This window comes from Aquila chrysaetos, chromosome 17, assembly GCF_900496995.4.
Source record: "Aquila chrysaetos chrysaetos chromosome 17, bAquChr1.4, whole genome shotgun sequence".
Taxonomy (NCBI): Eukaryota; Metazoa; Chordata; class Aves; order Accipitriformes; family Accipitridae; genus Aquila; species Aquila chrysaetos.
Window position 1 is genome coordinate 4474522 of NC_044020.1, and position 22223 is coordinate 4496744.

A 22223-nucleotide genomic window follows, 5' to 3' on the forward strand; every position below is an offset into this window, starting at 1 on the left:
TAAGTATGCAAAATAACTATATATGGCAAAATTTTTTTATCTGTTGAAAGCCCATAGGAACAGTAAGAAGGTTCATGGCCTGTTTTCTGATGTGCTCTGCAGGGCATTGGACAAATTCTCTGTTTCTCTGTTAGCCTTAGCACCAGCCATTCATTTCAGTTGAAAACTCTTCATGTTGGGGTCTGTCCCCTCCTCTCTGTGTTGGTGCAGTGTCTGCCAAAATGAAGTCCCAGTATTGACTGAGACTTTGGATGCGGTTGTCAAAGTAGAAATGATTATTAATAACCATCTGCAGGCGCCTAACTTGAAAGCAGGCATAAGAAGAGAGAGATGTAGAGAGGAGCTGGTGATCCTGAAGGAATCATGTGCTTGTTTTATACTCATTAGGGCTATGAAACTGCTTGGATAAAGAAAGCTGGTGAATGTTGCTTGAATGACCTGATACTTCTTTATAAAGCTGTTGATTCTGCATTGTGTGTGTGTATAGAATCATTAATGCAGTAGTTTTGAAGACTTTCTCAGGACCCATTGCCCTTGATAAGGTGTTCTTTCTCTTTTCAAAGGGGTGCTGTCCAGTTGCCTAGGACTATACCTGAGCACACATGTTCTAACCAAAGACTGTGTCTGGGACAGAAAATTTAGCCAGTCATTTTTTTTGCAACTATGATGCTATGAACACTTCATTTTCCTCTTTTTATTGATATCACACTTGTCAGTATTGGGTATTAACAAGAACAATTCTCTCTTGCACTTCCTTATCAAAGTCTTTATTTTGCTAGCTGCTTCAGTAAATGTCCTAAAAGAGAATGGGGCGGGGGGGGGGGGGGGGATCACACCTCACATAGAAGCATGGAATCAAATAATAATTCATATTTGCCCTTCAAAACTCTGATCCAACCCGCTCGGCCACTCAAAGCAGGGTCAGCTTCAAAGCTAGACCTGATACTCTTCAAAATTACCTGTTAATTCTTTCCTAAACCTCCAGCCTCTGCCTTTCCCCTCATAGTCCTTCTCCTCAAATGTTATCGCACTTGAGGTCCTTATAAAGGAACTCTCTTCAGATGGTTGGTGAGTGGGGAATGGCAGAAGTGGACTCTTGATCCCTGATGGGTTAAACCCAGTAACAACCCTCGTCATCATCACTAGGTAGCTTATCGCATTTCCCAAGGACTCTTCCAGGGAGACTTTCCCAGTCTGTCTCTTGAAATCCTTCACATAGGCTGAATGTCCATGTTTGAGACGAGGCACCAAATTGCTCCAAGCAAAGACCACAAGGCTGGTGTGTCTGTGCCGGTGAGGACCATCGCCAGGCCCCTTGGAGCCTTCTTTAAATACTCAGCACAGTGACCGCAGCATTGCCCAGGGGAATGAAGCACGCAGTGGGTCGGAGAGTCGAGGAACAATGAACAAGGGTCCCGGCCGCTTCCCCTCGTCCCCTCGCTGCCCCTCAGATCGGGCAGACGAGCCTCCACGTAGCGAGTAGGGAACCGCTCTTGAGCCCCCCAGACCTCGACAGCAGAAGGGATGATCGCTTTCCCCAGCTGGATCACTGTCTGTCAAGGGAAACACAGAAGCTGCATTGTCACGGGCAGTCCTTGAACCTGACCTCAGGCCCCTCTGCATATCGTTGAGGCCACGAGAAGGGCACTTCTTTCTTCAAACTCCGGCTTTTTGTCCCCTTCTCTTTTTGCCCATCCGTACTTGCGCAGTATTTCTTGATATTTAATTTTTATTCATTGCTTCTACCCGGATTATCTGGAGCCTTCCTCACTTCTTCATCCTCTTCCTCAAGCACAATCCAGGAACATAAACTGTTGTGGAACAGGTCCCCTGAGGCTCAACAGAGACCCTCTCAACCTGAAAAATAAATGTTCTTCCACAGTCTCCTTATGAAAAAAAAAAAAAAGCAGGGAATATCTGTGTTTACCAGCCTGGTCCACCCCTTTCTCTTTGAGTTCCCAGCTCACCAGTCTCCACTACTATAACTGTCCTGTGAACAGCACACAGACCATGCCATGGTTCACAAGCCCTAACCTGGCTGTTCAGTTCTGAATAAATTCTGCATCAGATCAAGGTTGGACTCTCGGGCACCTCTTGAGCCACTTGGTCTGCTCAGTAAGTTCATTTAGGTTTTCATTTTTCCATTTGATCCTGCTTCAGATAACCACACATTATTGACTCAGCCAGAAATACAGTTTGCCTTAGGAAATTTTTTTATATTTTATAGGAAAAAACACTTTTGATCTGAAAAGCTAAATAACAAAAAAGTTTGAATGGCAGAAAGCAGTGAAAGGAAATATCCAAATGTTAAATACTCTTGAAAAACCACATTGGGAAAAAGCAGCTGCCCTATTTTTTCTGACCGTCCTAATTTTTTTGCCATTCTTTCAGGATGCTCTGTAGTTGGTTTAAACTGAAGGAAGAGTTTGCCTTGTTGCTCTTTCTCTTCCTCTTTCATCTCCATCTCTAGTACATCTTAATTCTTTCTTAGCAAGCCATTTCTGCAATCTTGGGGGGAAGCAGAACAGGATAGTAGGTAATTTTTTTTTTTTTGAAGTCATGACATCACTTATTTGTAATGGAGCAGCAGTGCTGAAAGCAGCGCTGTCTCTCCCTCTCTCAGCAGCGGGAAGTCAGTTATCTAATCTGGTTATACACCCCTACCAGCTCCCCGAGCTGCCTCTCCCCCTTGGCTGTCGTCCGAGGAATGCAAGACGTATGTGATCATGCCGTCTCGCTCCGTCTAACCCCCACCCAGCACTGTGGAAGGCATTGGCTGATTTCAGCCGAATTGGAGAAACAGGCAGAAGTTTCAAGACACTAAGTTTCTACAAAAGGTGAATTCAGTTCGTATTAGACACTGGATAATCCGCAGGGAAGAGACTGTTAAATGCCACCCTGCTGCTCGGGGAGCTGCTTCTGCAAGTCTCAGCTTGTATGAAAATAGGTTTTATGGAGCCTTGAAGGAGGTTTTCTGGTTCTTTAGCACCAAAATGAATGGCGTGACTTTGATACCGACCCCAGGCCCTTGTTCTTCAGCTAAGTCCATTACCACCAGCATAAGACAAGTGACGCTGTGGGCACCGGCTGGTGCCAGTGAATAGGGGAGAGAGTTGTCAGGGACTCAGCGGTGGGTACAGCCTCTCCAGGCTCCGCTGCCTCCTGTCATTCATTAAAACAAACGTGAGGCCTGACTCTGTGTCCGCCTTTGTTTCTTCTCTTCTAATCTTCAGCGTAACACCCAAAACATATTTATTAATGTGCGTTAGAGGCTGTGGGATTTATTATTGCCCACCCTTGACCGAAACCCAGGCATGCAACCCCATTGCCTTCTCCCTGCTGGCTGCAGGGGGAGAGGTGCGGGGCTGAGTGAGGGCTGGGGCGGTGGGAAGCAAGTGCAAGTGCTCTCCTGAATCACGGCCCCTTTTTCTTTGGAGGCAGTTTGGGTTACATTTTTATTATTTGGTTATTTTTCCACTACAGGTCCTTCTGTAGCAATGATAGTCATTCATAAGACTGAATGAAACACTGACCAAATAGTGAGAATCTATTTGACCTGTTCCCATTAAACCCTGATGGTTTAAGTTTTAGTCAGTGTGGGTAAACCCCTAAGCTTTAAGGAGCAGCCGAGTCTAAAAATACTGTTGCTATTTTATGCTAAAAGTAAGGTTCTTAGATTTTAATCCGTGTTATTGCTTTTACTTGCCTTGTGATTTCTAGCTCTGAGAACTGCAGTGTATGTATCTCCAGTTCTTTTCTGTAGAAACACAAATGCTAGATAAATTATTTTAGAATGAAAAGTATAATTTTGATTAAATAGCTCTAAGGCTAAGTTGAACTTAAAGCAGAATCTTAAAGTGCCACAGGACTTCACCACATTGCTTTTAGTCTCTCCCGAAATTAATTTTGCTTTTATCTTCACAGTCCTTCACTGGCCAGAGGACAGGAGGCATTAGGAAACACAGTATATTCAGGAAAAGGAGGAATTACACCATAGACCTTATGCTCCGTCGAACATTTCCCATCACTAGAGGCAACTGGTAGTAATTCACCACCACCTCCTCCCCACCCTCTCTGCCCTGTCCCAGAGAAAACTAAGCCTTGCATGCTCTAAGGGTTTCATATGACTCCGGGGTTTCCCATATGGATGATAAGATACCCCGGGTGGGGGTCTCCTCGGGCGTTAGTCATGCCACATGCACAAGGGGGATGCCGCGTGGCCGTGCATCCCCAGCACACCCAGGTACAAGCAGAAAAGGGCAAGAGAGCCGGGGCTGAGACCCGGACAACCATAGACCCATCGGACAGACCATGATACTGTGGCCAGTAGCCAGGTAAGTGGGACACTTGCCACCTGTCTGGGAGAGAGATGCCCCCAAAGCAGGAGATGTGCAGAGCAGGGTCACCGGGATGACCATGGAGACCTGACTTATGAGAGGAGGCTGAAAGAGTTGAGTTTGTTTCTGCTGCCAAAACAGAGGCTAAAGGAGACACGGCCGCTTTTAATAAACGCACTGGTTTAAGAAAGGGTTTCGTGACGTGGTGCCTGCAGTAGCGAGGGGTTAGACCCTATCGCTCTGGTGGGCTTTGCCAGTCCTGTGCCCTGCATTGACCCACGAGAGCTCAGGAGGGAGAGAGGAGAGCACAGACCCAGCAGGCAAGAGCAAGCAGCACTTCTTAGAGAGAGTCTGCCACCTGCGGGGTACCTGGCCTTCAGATATTTCCCAAAGGCATTTTAGTATATTCAGAGACATCTTTCCTGGCATTGGCTAATTGATGGTGGAGGGGGGTGAAAAGGGTAAAAGGGCCAAAAGGTTCATCTAAATTTTTATTCCTGTTGTTTGTCCACCCGTCTCCTTCCCACCATTTCCTGCTGTGACGAGGTGGGTCCGTCTGTCCGTCTGACACGCATTCTTCTTGCACAGCTCATTCACTTGTTCCCACTGCCTGGTTTATTTTCAGGGAATGATTATTCAGTGAACTCCTATGTACACGCTTCTGGAAAAGTCTTGTGGTATAGATTATGACTCCATTGGCAGCATTGTCAGGAAAAAAGTTGTACTTGGCGCTCACAGAAGATAATTTTAATACAAATCATGAATTGCAGCTCCATTGTACTTCCCGTCCTAAAGAGGTGTTTTTGTGTGTGGCATAAAGTGATCCTTTCAAAAGGTAGAGTCTGATTGATAGGCCCGTGTGTGATGAGAGGAAAATCAGTCTCTCATCAAATAACTGTATAATTTTTATTCATTGTATGTTTAGGGGTTTTTTTTTCCCAACTGAAAGCCAGAAAGCAGTTCAAGAACAGCAACAGCAGTTCTCATAGCTTTGCCACATACAAGCATTCGGAAACCATGAATAAAGGGACCTGGAAAAATAGCAAGAATGACTCAAAAATCATGAATTTCTTAAATAAATAGTATCTTCATTATTTTTTTTATTTCCATTGGTTTTTGGAGGCTTACTGAGTTCATGATTTTGAGCTATTTCCTGGGATCAAAAGGTCTAGAAATGTGCTTTTGCTAGATCTCCAATTTTGGGGCAGTCACGCAACTTCTGAAAAGAAAATTCAAGAGACAATTCCAAATGCCATCAGAGCCGATGCACCGAAAGGCACTCACACAGGTCAAGGCATGTGGACCTTCAGCATCAGCACTGTCTGTAGCCTAGGAGCATGCATCCTAGCTTCAGGACTTGCGAAGAGCACTTGTGGAAGCTCCCCTTGGAGCCGCACACCAGCATTCCCCCCCCACCGAGGCTGGACCATCTCCATTCTCCCAGAGAGCAATTCCAGTACTGGGGGCAGGTGGGAAGCAGGATGCCTCTCCGAAGGAAAACGTCCCAGGAAAGAGACATGGGGAATCACGGTGTGTAATCTCTAATTCTGCATGGATGTGCACACCAAGCACGCACAGCCCCAGCCCTCCCCTTCTTCACATCCATACGGTCTGTTCACCCTTCTGCTTGTGCAGGATTTAGGGATTGCTTACTTCCCCCCGAAACGCTTGTAATGGTTGTTGTGAAATATGCTGTTAGAGGAATGCGGTCTGGTGTCTGCCAAAGTCTTTCTTTCCTTGTACATATTGGAAGATCTACCAAAAGCTAAAGCATAAAATCCACAGAGGAATGTATGCCATTTGATTAGACAGCAGTAATTCCTCATCCCGAGTGCCTAAGCCATGACACGGACCAGCCTGTTATTCTGACTGCATTTTGTGTCACAGGGCAGGGGGAGAAAAACAGACGTGTACTGATAATTGGCGAGGAGTTTCAGGAGCAAGAGTGGGAGAGTGGAGAGCCGTGGCCAGAGCACAATCGGTGGGTGAGGGAGAGCCAAAGGAGACGTGGAGACTGGGGAGCTCCAGCCACTCGAAAGACCCCGTGCCCTGCAAGCCACCTGTGGCTCCAGTGCCACAAGTCAACCCTCCTTCCTCCATCCCAATGCCGGTGAGAGGGGTTGGTCAGAGTAACTGCCGAACTCGGGCTTAGGATCCCGATGGGGGTACTCTGCGTTGCCTTACGGGAAGCTGCGTACTGCAGCCGTAGCTCGGTGCAGTGATTTATGTGACGGAATAACCCCCCAAAAAGCCAGCGTATGTGTTACAGCGTATGGCGTGTCACACTGAGGAAAGTGTAAATGTTCCCTGGCAGGGCTAAAACCCCCTCTGCTATTTCTGTGTGTGTGCGGTATATATGCAAATGGGGGTATATATGCAAATATTCACACCGAAGTCTAGTATAACTTTGTGTCTCCCTTTTAAGCAATAACCAACCTGAGTAGCTTTTAGTCAGATTATGTACAGATGAGGGCTTAGAAAGTTCAGTAGCTCAAAAAACCCCAATGTGCTTGTTGCTGTATGGACACACTAAGCCTGCTTGCTTTAAAAAAAAATAATAAATCAGCCACCACATCCCCAAAACACAAATCCAAAAACCTGTCTTGCACCCCTATTCCTGCATTCCTGTGCCACAGTGAAGATAAACTGACCCTCAGTATCTGCTCAAGGAGCAAACTGGGATGCTTTCCTGGGGTTCCCCATTGACATGCAAGAAGTTTAATAAGGACATCTGCCAGATACCAAACTTATCGCAGGACGGTTGAGGCTGGAAGGCACACGTGGATATCTCACAGTCCAATCTCCTGCTCTGAGCAAGGTCACCTAGAGCAGGCTGCCCAAGACCTGGCCAATAAAGGTTTTAGTGTCTCCAGGGATGGAGACTCCACAACCTCTCTGGGCAACCTGTTCCAGTGTTTGACTATCATTGCAATAAAAAGGGAGTTTTCTTGTGTTTATATGGAATTTTGTGTATCTCATTTTGTGCCCATTGTCCCTTGTCCTTTCCCTGGGCACCACTGAGAAGAGTATGGGTCCATCTTCTTTACTACCTCCCATCAGGTTTTTATAGACATTGACAAATCTCCCCCTTACACATCAATCATCAATGGCAGATACACAAGACGGGGAACTGAAGACAAGTCAGTAGCCTAGACAAAGCAAGGCAAGGATTACAGTGGTTCTCAGCCAGAATATAAGTCATGTTGCTGTACATGTGACAAATCCATGCTGGAACATATGGACAGCAGTATTATATGTAAGGCGAGTGGACTTCCTTACATCTCACTCAACAATGGTCATGTCTCTGCTGAAGGATCATGGTGAGTTTGGGCCATTGCAACCCAAAGACGTTGAGGACCAGTCAGAGACGATCCCAGTGACAGCAACAGCACTGATCACTGTGCTGAAAAACATCACCTACAAGGAAATCTTACAAGAATGGGGTTGGTTTTGTCTAGGGAAAAAAAGGAAGAAGGAAGGGTAAGTCTTCAAACAGTAGGTCCTCAGGTTCTGCAGGAGGAAGTAATGGACAAAAAAATTACAGTCTTAAGAAGTAAGGGGAGAGATTTAGGCTGGAAAATAGGAAAACTTTCCAAGGTTGTTAAGGCACAGATTGCCTGAGGAGGTTCCTCATCTGTGGAAGATACAACAAGGTTACGTAGTATCTGCACACAATGGCAGAGGTAGAGCTGATCCTGCCTTAGGAAAGAGAGACAGACTATGTGATGTCTTGAAGTCCTTCCGACACAACTTTCTGTTATTCTATGAAAAATGCTTAAAATCCACCTTGAACATGTGCCTCCCATGAATCATTAACAGGTATGGCTACCAAGCTAGGCATTTCTATTATCGCACGATTTAAAACAACAACATCCTCCTTGTTTTATTATCAGCAAACAGAAACTCTAAAATAGCTCACCAAAAAGATCCTCCGGCACCTAGAGAACACCGATGGGAGAAACTGAGAGTAGCTTAAGGTTTAGTCCAAATGATACAGAAAGATTTCTGAATATGAATACCTGAAATAGGCATTTTTAACAGAACTATCCTCAAAATACCTGTGGCATCCTCCCAGGTCTGGGCCTCACAGATGCACAAAATATTTCTACTCCCAGTCTGTATTACGTTATTCTTCAAGACAGATTGTGTCACGTTTGTCACACATGGTTCACTTTTGCCCTGAATGTTTTTGCAGCCACTGGCACCATTGCCAAGCAAGTAGAAACCACCAGGCTAATGTAATGCCGCCTTCTATTCGATGAGTCCTGATGCAAATGACTCTGCAAGGCCATGGGGAGGTGGGCTCTCCTGTTTTATGCATAGGTACCTGTCACTCTGTCTGCATGGGCTGCTTTCAAAGACCTCTTTGTCTGCAAGGTAAACTCAGGCTGGAGATGATCTCAGACTTGAAAGCCCAGCCAAGGGAAGTCATCAGGCTACAAAACCCACAAAGTTAAAAATACAGGGAGCACTGGAAAATCAACAGGAAACAATTTCTGCTGACTGAAGTTTTCAGCCTTCATCCAAACGCCAGCTAGCAGCGGCCTGTCGGATGGGACAAAGCAGCTACATGAAAGCAGCAACGGTCCTTAACTTACTCCGTTAAAGCAGGAGCGAATGCCAGGAAAAGATTAGGATTGTCCCTCAGCTGGGATTGTATATCTGGACGTTTTGGGGGCGAGGTAGCCGAGTCCCCCAGGCCCTCTCTCCACTCCTCCCTCCTTGCCAGGGTGCCCCGGACAATGGTTGCCAAAGGGGATTTCTCCTTTTCTTCTGGCTCTTGACATTCGCAGGCCTGAAATTGGTCCTGGCAGCTTGGTATGAAATACTTACCAGCTCAGGGGATTCCCAGGCCTGCTTGGACGTCAGGTGCCTGAGCGCAGCTTTGTTTGGTCTGACTGCCTCGGGGCAACGCCTGTCAGACCGACTTACTTAGATTGTAAGTGCCAGCCATCAAATGAAGACTGCCCCATTTTCACCCCCAGCAAAGCAAAGTGTTAAGTTCTTTAATACAAAAGCGTTATGGAAAAAATTACGGAAGAAAAGCATAAAAACCATGAAAACACAAACCTAAAACTTCCCTCTCTCGCCCTGGTGTTCACATCAGATGACGCATCCCTCAGCTGCAGAAGCTGATGGTCCAGCTCGGTAACTCTCTGCTTTCAGAGTGGGACATCTCCGAGGCGTATGCAGACACAGAGATGGGAAAACCATCCTTTCATCTCTCCAGCCCATAGAGCCTCTCGAGCCCACATGCAAGCTAGCAAGCTCGCCTTGACCCACTGGGGAGCTCACTGATGGTACCCAGAGCATCTGCTCCTGCTGAATTTGCTCAAGGACTCCCCCCTCCCTACATCTATTGAGATTTTTTAAACGTATAAAATGCAGGTGCCTTTTAGAGGTACCTATTTTCTTCCCTCTGATCCAATATGATCACTGGAGAAGCGTGGCTGTGGCCAAGGCAACACTGGAATCTCATAAGAAAAGCCCAGCCAGTCACATGAACCACTGCCTTTCCCCCTCTATGTGTGTGTATGTGTTTGAAGTAGAATTTATTTCTTGGCAACAGGAATTTTTCCCCTCCTTTCATTGTAATTGGGAGTTACAACGATGTAAGATCATGTAAGGGTGTTGCTTTGAAAAGTTTACACAGGGCCGCAGACATAAAATCTCATTACATCATCGGGTCACCAGTCCACAGTCATTGCTTTAAAATTATGTGGATTTTAAAAAAAAAAGTTGGAAGTGATTTTTTCATTTGTCGTCTGGCCTCTGAGCCTTTACAGGTGCACTAGTTCTCCATTGGCAAGTTTTTTCCATGTGTTCAGGAGGACAAAACATGCCTTCTTTTTTTCAGTTTGTTTTTTTTTTCTGTATAAAAGTTGTTCCTGGCACTATCTTTTCATTCCAGCTAGTAGAAGTACCAGAAGAACATTAAGTAGTATAAGGATCTCAATAAAATTACAAGCATTAGGAACACCGTCTAAGTGCTCTGGTATTAGGTAGCCACTGGTTAGAAGATTATTTTACTGCTGCCCAGTCTCCATCACACTAAGTCTGAAAGAAATGCCTTAATAGGAAGGGGGGAAAAAGCTGTTCAAAGGGAGAAGACTAAATTTCCTCTCAAAAAATGAAACCTCGTTATATTTGTATTTTTATATTTATATTTATATTTATTTATATACCCAGGCACTAATTTAATATACGATTGTGAATCTGTACAGGTATGTTTGCATCATGCTGGAAGGGAACAACTTGCACGGCACAATAATAGGCTGTTCTATTTTAAGGACTGCTCATTTACTCATAAAAAACAGAGTTAGGATTTGGAGCCCAAGACGAGCACAGGTCAGCTAATAGTGCCATCCTCTTCCTACTGAGAGTGGCCTGAGACCATCAAATCTCGCTGGCGCTCCTGTCTGAGGGGCGGCAGAGCCAGCGGGCACGCCGGAGGATTATCACACCTCTCGCCCCGTTAATCGCTCTGATTTGTGTCTTAACCTTCACTGACACCCACTGCAGTCATAATCGCCCCCATGCACATTCCCTCTCGCTCCCCATAGCTTAAATATTCCTTGCCAACCTTTCTGGCCTCGTAAGTCGCACCTCTTTTAAAATATAAAGTGTTTTAATAATTGAGCAGTACTGTTAATAGCCTACCCAGCTTTGCTAACCCTTTAATAGTTAAAATCTTAATAAGTAAACCGCATCAAGTGGGTTTTTCTGCTTATCACCTTCCTGCAGCATAATGAAGCTTTTTAGCTATTTAGGGAGGTTTAAATCTTTTGTATTAGGTTTATAGCTGGCCAGTGGCACGACAGCCAACTCAGACATAATTCTAAATAGATGTTTCCAAGTGGAAACTTGGAATTTGAATTCAAATGACCTTACCTCTTTTTATTATTATTATTCTTTCCTGTAAGCATTTTTCAGCTCGCTCATTCTTAATTCCTTCAGTACTTATTACTGCAATAAGCCTAATCCTGTATACTTGTACGCCCCAAGTGTGGGAGCCGTAAATACTTCTGCAATCTCTCCAGGGCAGATCAGCTGTAACTGGATCTCCCGTTGCCTCACAGGAAAAAAAAAAAAAAAAAAAAGAAAAGGAAAGAAAGGCACATTCCAGCTGAAGACAATTCTGCGTCTGTGTCCGTGTGTTTGTGTCTCTGCTGCCCTCGAGTAACGCTCTGTCCTTTTGCTCCACTCCAGGCCGAGTTCTCCGAGCTGAACCTGGCTGCTTACGTCACGGGCGGCTGCATGGTGGACATGCAGGTCATGAGGAACGGCACCAAGGTGGTAAGGTGAGGACCACCACGTTGTCTTGAAAATCGGGCTTTCTGGAGCAATGTTGGGGCAAGCAGGATGACCTCAGGGTCTGACCGATATCTGAACTAGGGCAGCGCAGTGCTGATGACTTCAAGGTTTCCTGGAAGCGGTGGAAAGACTGACCGGACTCTGGTGGTTTTGTACCAGGTCTCAGTTGCACATTATGCCGTACAGTCATTGTTTCCAGTCTAGACCCTTCGTGCAACCGCAAATGCCTCCTTTTCAGGTTCTTTGTAGCCTCAGGCCTCCCAGTAAAAGGGACAATGGATCTTCCTTTCCCTTGATTTTTCTCTCCTTCTGTGTCAACTAACCTTCGTTATAAACAGTGGCTTGCGTTCATTAGTCTACCTGCGTTAGGTCCTGATCCCTGCGGACTACCCTTGCCATAGCCACAAAGCCTTTCCGTGATCCTGATCCTCGCAGCCTGGTTTCCTCCTGAAATATCACCTTTTTTGCCAGAGGTTCCCAATGCTCCGGCCTTGCCCTGTGCTACATCTCGGAGGTAATACCGTATCTCTGTTTGATGGGGACTTCTGTCCCTACTAGCATTACTTCATAATTGCAGTCATTGCAGGCAGACTCTTCTCCTGAGCAATGCTTCCCCAGTCGTGCACCCAATTCACTTTCCAGAAGCGTTGCTCCCCTTCTCTCTGACACCAGAGTGCCTGCAATTTTGAGTTAATGTTAGATGCATTCTTACTGGTGCTATGTAAAGAGCAGTGTAAGTTGTCACATCTGTGTATGACGGTAAAATGCCTCTGTTTACATAGCCCTGATATTACCTTTCACCCTTTTATTCCCAAGCCTACATCTTTATTAGTTTCTGTCATTACAACTTCTAACTCTACATTTCATCTTTGATACAATGGCTTTTCTTTGTTCATGTTGAAATCTCACTGCTATTCCCAATCCATTTTTTTAGCCTCCCTACTTCTTTTTGTACAATTCTTTTGCAATTTTTGGTGTATACAGTGTCTCCAAGTTTAATACTGTTCACACATTTAATCAATGCTTTTGTCTGTTTGGTTCTAGTTTAGAAATAGACACACATAGTATAGCATGCAGGGATATTTTTGAAAGGGATTATTAGAACAGCCGAAAAATGGTGATTCTGAGCATGCTGGCCTCAGTTTTATTTCTCAAGATGTAATTTCCAGTCCAAACAGTGCAAAGCAACACTTGTCACTGTCAATTAGCTATGACTGTGGTCCATCAATTCATTTCAGGTCTTGACAGCTCTTAGTACGTCCACAAGTCTCCATTCATTCTTTGGTACAATTTCTGCTAAAAACTTTGAAGGCTGAGTCTGTTACATCCATTTGCTTTCTCCCGTCCCACAAAAGTCTGTTTCTCAGTGAAACAAAACGTATGTCCCGTGAACCAGCCGCTGGAGCATCCATCAGACAGTGCACCGTGCTAATGCGCTCTTGTGTTCGCTTGCTCATGATGCTGGAAGGTTTCCCAAGAACCATTTCCTAGGTTGATCACATCTTCATTTTCCTTCCCGTGCCTTTCCTCCCAAAGCCATTCATACATCTGGCAGAAAGATCTTGAGCTATTAAACTGAAACTGAAGACAAAATTTATTTCACAAGAGCGTCTGGGGCATGGTGTTCATGTTTCTGCTCGCAGTAAATACACAGGTATCACAGCTAGCCTTTTTGCGTGGATATTTATATACAAAAATGCGTGTTTTTATGAATTTTTTATGTTCAGGGTTTTTGTTTTTGTCTATGCATGTTTAAGGACACATGCATTTGTGTGCTGGGGAGTGGATTTGGCAAATACATACCTGTGTGGATACCCGATTTATGTGGCGTGTGTTGTCCGTGGTTTGTCATAGTCGTTACAAGCACTAGCCATTTGATTCCAGCCTGTGCCGATGTGCCCCTGTCCTGCCCAGCTCAGCCAGTTCAAGAGCTCAGGCCCGCCAACTTCCACAGCCACTCCTATCAATACTTTAGAAGTTAGAGAAATAAAAACTCTTCTTCACTTTAGAAGGTGAATTACCGAGGGTACTGCTCCTGAGCTGTGTGGAGGCCCCTCAGCCCACTCCCGTGGGTGCAGCGTCCTTCCCACTCCCTCCAAGTGCCCCATCCCACCCGCGGCCGTGTCCTGCCTGGCCACAGAACCCCTCGGGGTGCCCAGCCACAGGGACGCACCACGCGGGACACCTTCGACTCGCGTGTGTGCACCAACCCTGCTGCTGAGGACATCTTCTTCCTATCACTTATTAAGCAAAATATTCAGTCACGAGTCTGAATGTTTCTAGGTTCTGAGATACAATACTCATCATGGTTTTTGAATACCCAAAGTCCTTGGAGATCCCACTGACAAGTTATAGGAAGGAAATACAACAGCATCTTGCTGGCAGGCTCATTTGGGATTCCCCCTCTGCAGGAGCCCTGCCTTCCTCACACTCCTCTTCAAAGCGAAGGCAACAGAGTGTAGCAGTTTAGTCAAAAGACCGTGAAATTACTACAGACCAGTAGATTTTAAATCAATTAAATAATAAATGTTTATAACAACAACAGTAATAATAATAATAATAATAATAATAATAACAACAATAATAAAAAAATAATAATAAAGCAACCACTGGGTATTCTCTCCAGTTTGAAATTATGTTCACTGATAAACTATCTAACAATCTATTAGCCTATTAAATTCTGTCATTTTGCAGCAAGTCTCCTTCCTTGAAACTGGGGACATCCTATTTCACATTGAAATCAACACTCTTTCTTTGCTGATCCCTTGATCCTGTCTGACACCTTGGAGTTAAGGCATTCTTTTAGACCCTGTGCCAACTGATTTGAACTGCACCAGGAAAGAATTGTGGTTCTTTTACCTGGAAGATAAATCCCCTAATAAGAAAGTATAACAGTCCTTGAAGCCCTACACTAACCACTTGCCTCAGGCAAATTAAAAAAAAAAAACAAAAACGGAGCTTTAGAAGCATTATTGTCAATTAAAGACAGCAAGGAACTGGAAGTATACAGTCCTCCTTGACTACTAGCCTGTGTATCGTGAAACAAGTAGCTACAAGTAAGTTAGCAAAGAACATAACTGAAGCCAGGCATTACTTTGCTTGCCTGATTTTTAAAAAGAGTGTGGCTCCAAGAATTTAGTTCTACAGAAACAAAATTCTGGGTGTCCACCTCCTCTTTTTTAGCCTAAGTTCTGCACATCTGTAGGATGGGGTGAGGGATTTGATAGTCTCGGTGAAATGTGCTGCTGGAGAGAGAGACTATCATCTAACAAATCTAACAAATCTAACAAACTGCATGTGGTTTTTCTGTGCCAGTTCCACCATGGTATTGCGATGGCTCCATCAGCCTGTTCAGCGCATTTTCTTCAGAGGTAGAAGAAAAAGAGCTGGCCATGGAGTATCTCGTGCAGTGGTTGGCAAGCGCTTTCCTATTTCGGTGCCCTGTAACACGTGCCCTGACCGAGGACCATGCAGGAGGATGAGCTGGGCACCGGGAGCAGCACCGGGCTCAGCCAGGGCTGGCGGGAGGAATCTCCCACACTTTGGTCCTTGTCACCCCAGCACTTCTTTGGGTCAAATTGGCACCAGAGCTTCCCCAGTGAAAAGTTAAATATGGGAAACAGGAGGTGGCACTTATTCATCCCAAAGGATCCCTCTCCAACTTAGCCATAGCAACCCCTTCAACAGAGAAATGGAGTCATTTCTGGGTGCGATGGCTGGCCTACTAAGCAGTGTGAAAGAACAAGCGTGGGCTGATGCCCGCTTTTAAAACACTTGGGTGGATTCTTCATCCTCCTTCCAGTGCGCGTACAGCTTCCTTTTGCACAGGTCTGCACACACACACAGAGACTGAGCGCACTGTCTGGGCCTTGGAAAGCTCTCCTGGGATTAGATGTAAGGAATGGGATTTTCATTTTCACTCGTCTTCATTTCTCTGAAGGGCCCTTCATACCAATGTTTCCACAGTGCAAAGAAGCCGTCAGCGCTGGCACTGCACCCACTCTGAGGTGCATTTATGCTTTCAGGATATTATAAAAGTGTCTTAGAGTAAATGAGAATTGGGGCTGTCTCTGCTTCTGACAACACTTAGACTCCCAAACTATGATCTCAGCCTCTGCATTAGATTAAATGCAATCCTGTGTTTGCCTTTTGGGCTTTACAAGCCTTCAGCTATTAATTCCAGTAGATGTGGGAATAAGACAGGGATATGTTGAAAATCTGGACAGCTTTCCTACATGGGGAATACTAATGTCTTTGGGAGCATTTCAGACTTTTAAGGATATAAATTAATCATGCACCAGACTGCTCTCATCTCCTGTCTCCCTGTGGAGCTGGCTCTTTTGCCATTGGGGCTGATCATCCAGGGGAGAATGCGCATTTTTTTGTGTCTGCATGGGACCTACCACAGTGGTGGCCATACCACTTACAGTGTGGTATGCAGACCCACTGTAACACCGCAGTTCAGACACCAGTTGATGGACCAGGAGATGCCCAGGGACTGAAATGGGGAGGACCCAGCTCGGAGCGATGGCCCCGGCAAGTGGGGAGGGGTGAGAAACCTGACAGCAAAGCAAAGAGGAGCTGAGCGCCGTGGACAAAGCCTTGCTGTGGGGAAGGATCTCTGCCGTGGAGTGGTGCTTAGTCCTACAGGTCTTGCCTGAATTTGGCCGGTCTGTGTAAGAAGGTGCGTGTGTCACCCTGCTTGCCCTGGATGAGATGCCCTTGTCACTCGCAGCTGTGGTGGGGTCAGTGAATGCTCTGATTCCTCCATACAAGCCCATTCATTCCTTTAATTAACACCGACTTTCCTGTTGGTTCCAGCTGACTCAGTGCTTCTACTATGCTCTGTGCTCTGATAACAGGACGGCAGCCTGTTGAATCACCATCCCAAACAGACCAGGACCTGAAAGTGCTTTTTTCCCAAAGCATATTTTTGCACTGCAAGCTGCAGTACAATCACAGCATGAGGAAGCAAATCCTTTTACATGGGAGGAGCGGGGGAGAAACTGGCCAGCCCAGCAGCGGTGTTTTCCCACCAGTCAGAGCTTGCAGACCCCAGCAGATGTGTACTCTGGCTAAAAAACATCTGCCTGCTCCAGGGTGCAAGAGTCTTTTAAAGTCCAGTGAGGACACTGTCCTCTGCCCACTGCACCTTTCCCATCCCAGTAGGTCCATCCACCCCACGGGGCCGTTGACAAGCTGCTCCCTGAAAGAGGCACGTGTGTTTTGTTACCTACAGAGGCCATGCTTTCTCACCACACAGGAGCTGCACATTGCCAGGAGATGGATATTTTCTTGTCTCTCAAGGACTATTCGTTCACAAGAGTTGGTGGTTTCTTGCAGTTCTTCTACAGGGAGAATATCCATGGAGGTCATGGGAGTAGCTACTGTCCCTGGACACCGATGGAGGACATACTGGTAGGCAGTAGGTCACCTTCCAGCTTCTCGTCTTCCAGAAAGCTTGTGTCAAAGAGGAACCCTAGGCTCTGTCTAGTCCCTGTCTTTTTTAATTTAACTGTTGATCTAATTGGGGTCTTTTTTAGATTGTCTGTTTCTTTTTTTTTTGTTGCTTCCAATCCAAAATTCTGAAAATTTCTGCAAAGATGCAGATGGCAGAAAAAATGGGAGAAACTGATAGGCAGAGTTTAGGTTTCTAGAAGCCAGATGGAAAAATATGTTGAGCGCATGGTTCTCCCAAGATTCACAGAATGTGCCACACAGTATAGTACAATATGTGCTATATATTTAACACTGAGCAACATTTGGGCAATATTTTTGTATTGATGGCATGGCAATCTGTAAATGTAATGGAGAAGTGAGTGTGACAGCATGTAAGCTTTTGAAAATGCACCTCAGGCAAAACACCAACGTGCCAAATGACCAATTCCCTTACCAAAATTCCCTGCAGAGACAATGGGTTGGGACAACGTGTCAAACAGGGTAGACCCTGGCAAGCTGCAGGTACACATGAAGCAATTTAACACCTCCAGTAAACATTTATAAACTGAGAAATTATTCCCACATGGGGGATGATTTACCATCATCTTTCACTAATACCTCCCCCCTCTTCACCTGCCTGTCCCTGTCCTCTTTTTTTTTTGAGCAGCAGCTAAAAAAAGAGTAGAGAAGTTGGGGTGTGCTTATTTATGTATTTATTCTCGGTTGCTTCCACCTCAGCTCCTGCTGCTAAAACAGCTGCTTGGAGGCCTGCTTCTCCCTTTGGGGTTTACTGATGTCCCAGATGAATAACGTCCCCCTTCACCTCCCCAGCAGCTGGCACCCAGCCGACGTGCAGGCAGGATGCTGACAGTTATTGGGAAAACATTTGGCATGCAGGCAGCTGCCAGAAAGCAAAAGTCACTCTGAGCAGACCAGGGTGGGGAGCATCTCAGAGACTAAACTACTCCCTGGCCCTTTTCGCATTTACAGTAATTCTTTCCAATAAGAAATGTGCTGCCAGGGCCTAAAGCGCTCATTAATTAGTTAATCCTGGACTGAATGCAAGAATTATTAAAGGCTGTTGTAGATAGTTTCAGTCTTGATTGGCACTTTTTTTTTTTCCAATCCTGCCTTAATATTTCTCCTTTCTACATGGGTTTTTACTAAGGCTTCTTCCCGGGAATGGCAAACAGAGAAGTGAAGGGCCAAGTCCTGCTGCACCTGTACTATACTGGTCAAGGTGGATCTTCATCAACGACCTGAGTCGTTGGGACAGATCGCAGCCTCAGCAAGCTCGTGGGTGGTGACAAGTTGGAGGGTGGGGAGCAAAAGATGTGCCAGAAGGCAGAGCTGCCGTTCAGAGGGACCTCAAAAACTGGGGAAATGGGCCAACAGGAACCTCATGGAGTTCAAAAAGGACAATCGCAAAGTCTTGCGGTGAGGGAGGAATAACCCCAGTACTGCTGGGGGGCAGCTGGAGAGAAAACAGCTCTGCACAAAAGGACCTGGAGGTCCTGTGTGCCCTTGCAGCTCACTGGGCGGTATTAGCAAGCGTGTAGCTAACGAGACACTATTCACATCTGGAGTACTGTGTCCAGCTGTGAGCTCCCCGGTACAAAAAAGGCCCTAACAATCTGGAACGAGTTGAGTGAAAGGCCACCAAGCTCATTGAAGTGGACTAAAGACATCCAAGGAGAGACTGAGAGATGGCTTTGTTCAGTCTGTAAGAGGAGGCTGAGGGGGATCCGCCTACAGCCATCAGGCAACTAAGAGGAGGGTGTAGAGAAAATGAAACCAGACTCTTGTTGAAGGTGTGCGGTGAAAGGAAAAGAAAAAACAGACACAAGTTGCAGCAGGTGAAATTCTACTTAGATATAATTTTTTTAAAAATTTCCGCAGTGAGGGCAGTCAAATACTGGAACAAGTGCCCAGGGAGACGAGGTGATCTTCATCCATGGGAATATTCAAACTTTTGCTGGACAAGACCCTGATCAACCTAACATCACTCTAATGTTAGCCGTGCAATGAGCAGGGTGTTGAGCCAGATGATTTCCAAAGATCCTCTCTGACCTCTCTATGACTTTATTCTGTGATGTTGGAAAGTATTTGCATCACCTTCTGTAAAAGCTTTGGGTCACAAGCATTTTGAAGGCAATCTGCTGTTGGCAGGTATGATTGTTACTACTTTGAGGCATCGTCTGGGTCCACATGCTTTTCCTTGTCAAGGCTGAGCAGTTTACAAGTAAAATATATGGCAGACTTAGGAGACCGCCACAGTACAGTTCGGGGAGTGTGTGACATGGAATTTTATGGCTTGTTGACCATTGGTCTGTGGCTGAGAATCAAATCAGAGCATCTTCCAGGGTGTCCTCATCTGCATACAGTGGTAGTGGTCCTACTGCAACCATGATTCCTGGTTCCTGCTGCTTTTGCTACACTAATCTCCCCAACACCCCATGTTTTTTCCCCAGCCATTCTCTATTACAGTGTCCCAAAAGACCCCCTGCTCCTCTCCTCCAGCCTGGTAAAGAGAGGTCATTCTTTATTCTGTGTTGCTCGGTTGTTTCTCTAAAACCAGCTCTGTGTTACCTTATTCATATAAGTAATCACATTTATTATTTCTTTGAATAACTTCAGCAGGGTTTACTTCTTTCTGTGGAAAATATGACGTGAGGTTTTGATCGAAATGAGATATTTTTTTTTTTAGCAGATTTCCCATTTTACTATGACATCCAACATAATATTAAATCAAACATTGTGATAGGTGAGTGAAAATGTCACGGATTTCATTTTACTTTTCAGTAATGTAGTAACAATACTATTAACACCCAAGTAAAATACAAAAAGAACTTGTTCCTATTTGTAAACGCCATTTTCTATTAGCTCTCAGACACCTGAGGCACTGCATAGTTGGAGGGATTATTGCACTTCTCAGGTAGCTGCAGCCACTTACGGCTTGGACTTGTGCCTCAGAAGCTTGCCTGAAGGCTCCATTAATTGCCAGTAATACAAAGCTTGTTGTATCAGATTGCATAATTATGCACTTTTCTTCGTCTCTGTGTCATGCCAAGCAGATAGGAAAGGCTTTGGAAGAGAACTTAGTCAAAATGCGTTGATCACTGTGAAGTGTCAGAAAACTGAATAAAGCCTCCTTGAATAACGGAGGGTAGACAGAACCTGAAGTGAGGATGTGCATCTTCGGTGTCCAGGGAAGAGCGGGACGTGAAGGGCGAAGTGTCTTGTAAGACTGGCACTCTTTAAGAAAGAGCAGGAGAGCCCATCCTTCTCCCACAGCATGGGCAAAAAGCTCTCTAAACCCATCGTGGTGCTAAAGTATAGAGCAGGTCTACCCTTTGGCTGCAGGTGATTATTCACAGTGGAAGGGATCATTAAAAGGTATTTTGACAATTCTTGTGTATTCTTTCATCATGCCCGTGAAGGTCTTTGTGCTTCAGTGAGAAAAGCTGAAGGACCAAGAAGCAAGCCAGAGTTATGGCTATATGCAGAAATGAGAAATCTCTTTAAGGCATGAAACCTCCCAGCAGGATTTGCTGTCAACATCTTCTCTACCCCAAAGCAGGCTGGGGACCTGCTTTCTGCAGACAAATGTTATTGATGATCTTTTCAGAGCTGATTCTCTTCTCATAATTAGAGAAGATAGACACATGGTCACCAGAATAGCTACTGCTGCTCCTCCTGAGATGTTTAACTTCCATATTTAACATCAGCAATCTCTTAAATTGTTTTATATTCCTTCATTTCTGACAAAACTATTTCCAAGACAGCTAATGCTGTCACAGATTTAAGGGTGGATGGGTCCAACCTAAGAAATTATATTCTGCAGTCAGATCTCTTCCTATTAGGTATTTTGGATCCAGGCTTTATACTTAGGTTTGTCTCTAAAGTATAGTTTTACCACTGAAGAAGAAAGAGACTTCCAGCTAAAATGTACTGGAACAAGTTGAAAAAGACTTACTTAAATACAAATAAGCATCCTGCACTGCCGTATCGGAGTCCAGGCTCAGGACTCGCAGCGCTGGCAGCCTCCTAGCCAGACACTCGTCATCACCCGGGAGTGATTGACTCTGGTAATCGCTGGCTGATCTCAATTGCCAGGACGAGAGGTAGGCTGAGCGGCTGCCCTGTGCCTTGGCCAGCATCTGGGACGAGGAGGCAACTACTGCGAAGGGAGAAAAGCCACAGGGACCCGTGGGAGGCTGCTTCACTCTGGGGGTGGCCGGTTCAGCCGTGCACCACTCGGAGCACTGAAGGGCTCGTGCCGTGTGTGGCAGAGGCCATTGCCTGTGGCGACACGAGCTGAAAGGAAAGCACCTTTCCATTCCAGAGGAAAACGAAATCTCACCAGCTATTTCAATCTGAAAATGAAATTTTTCCAGTCTCCTGGGTTATTTTTCTTTTTAAACAAAGGATTCTTGTATCTCTGCGCCACTCTGGGAACATGCTACATGCATTTTAGTGGCCTTTATTTGCCAGGCAGTGCTAGGAGCCAAATTCTAAATGAGAACTGAGCTCCTGGGGTCTGAGAAAGGGCTTCGGTAAAAGGGTTGTGGCCAAAGATGGGCTCCAGCTTTTGCCTGGAAGCTTCATCCATCTGGCTATCACGCTAAGGAAGATTCACCACTTTAGGTAGGTGTCTGCCATGCAGCCCAGGAAGGGCACCGCACCAACATGCAGAGCACAGCTTATTAGTGACATGTTTTAAATCTGTGCTTTACATTTAGTTCCATTTACCTATCCTATCTCCCTGTCCATTAGATGTTTGAATGGGCTCTCCTGTATTCTTTCTTGTGACCAAACCCATTCCCGTGACCTGCCTTTAGCAGGGGTCTAGGTACAGTTGTATTCAAGACCACTCGTGGTCATCTAAACTTTGGCTGGACAGATCTAGTGGAGAGGAAAGGTCCATACTCCTACCATGGCTCTCCTAGTCCTGCCGGACTCGGGTGCTTAGGACCTCAGCACAGTAGGTGCTACTGAGTTTGGCTCACCCTAAGGTTTTGGCAACGGTCTTTCAAATGTGGGACTTCTGCCTAACCTGTCTGTCTGCCAAGGTTTTCAACTTTCTGTCATGGGAGATGTTATTGGGTTGGGTTGAACTAGCAAAGAAAACAG

The 22223-nt window shown here is 45.5% G+C and overlaps 1 protein-coding gene across 3 annotated transcripts in view; it reads left to right on the forward strand.

Annotated features, from left to right (window-relative positions):
* SYN3 (synapsin III) overlaps nucleotides 1–22223 on the forward strand; it is a 263138-nt gene that overhangs the window by 96843 nt on the left and 144072 nt on the right. For all 3 annotated transcript variants that reach the window (XM_030040449.1, XM_030040451.2, XM_030040452.2), the window contains one exon: nucleotides 11547–11638. In XM_030040449.1, the coding sequence (XP_029896309.1) occupies nucleotides 11547–11638 (92 nt within the window). The remainder of the gene's footprint in view (nucleotides 1–11546; nucleotides 11639–22223) is intronic.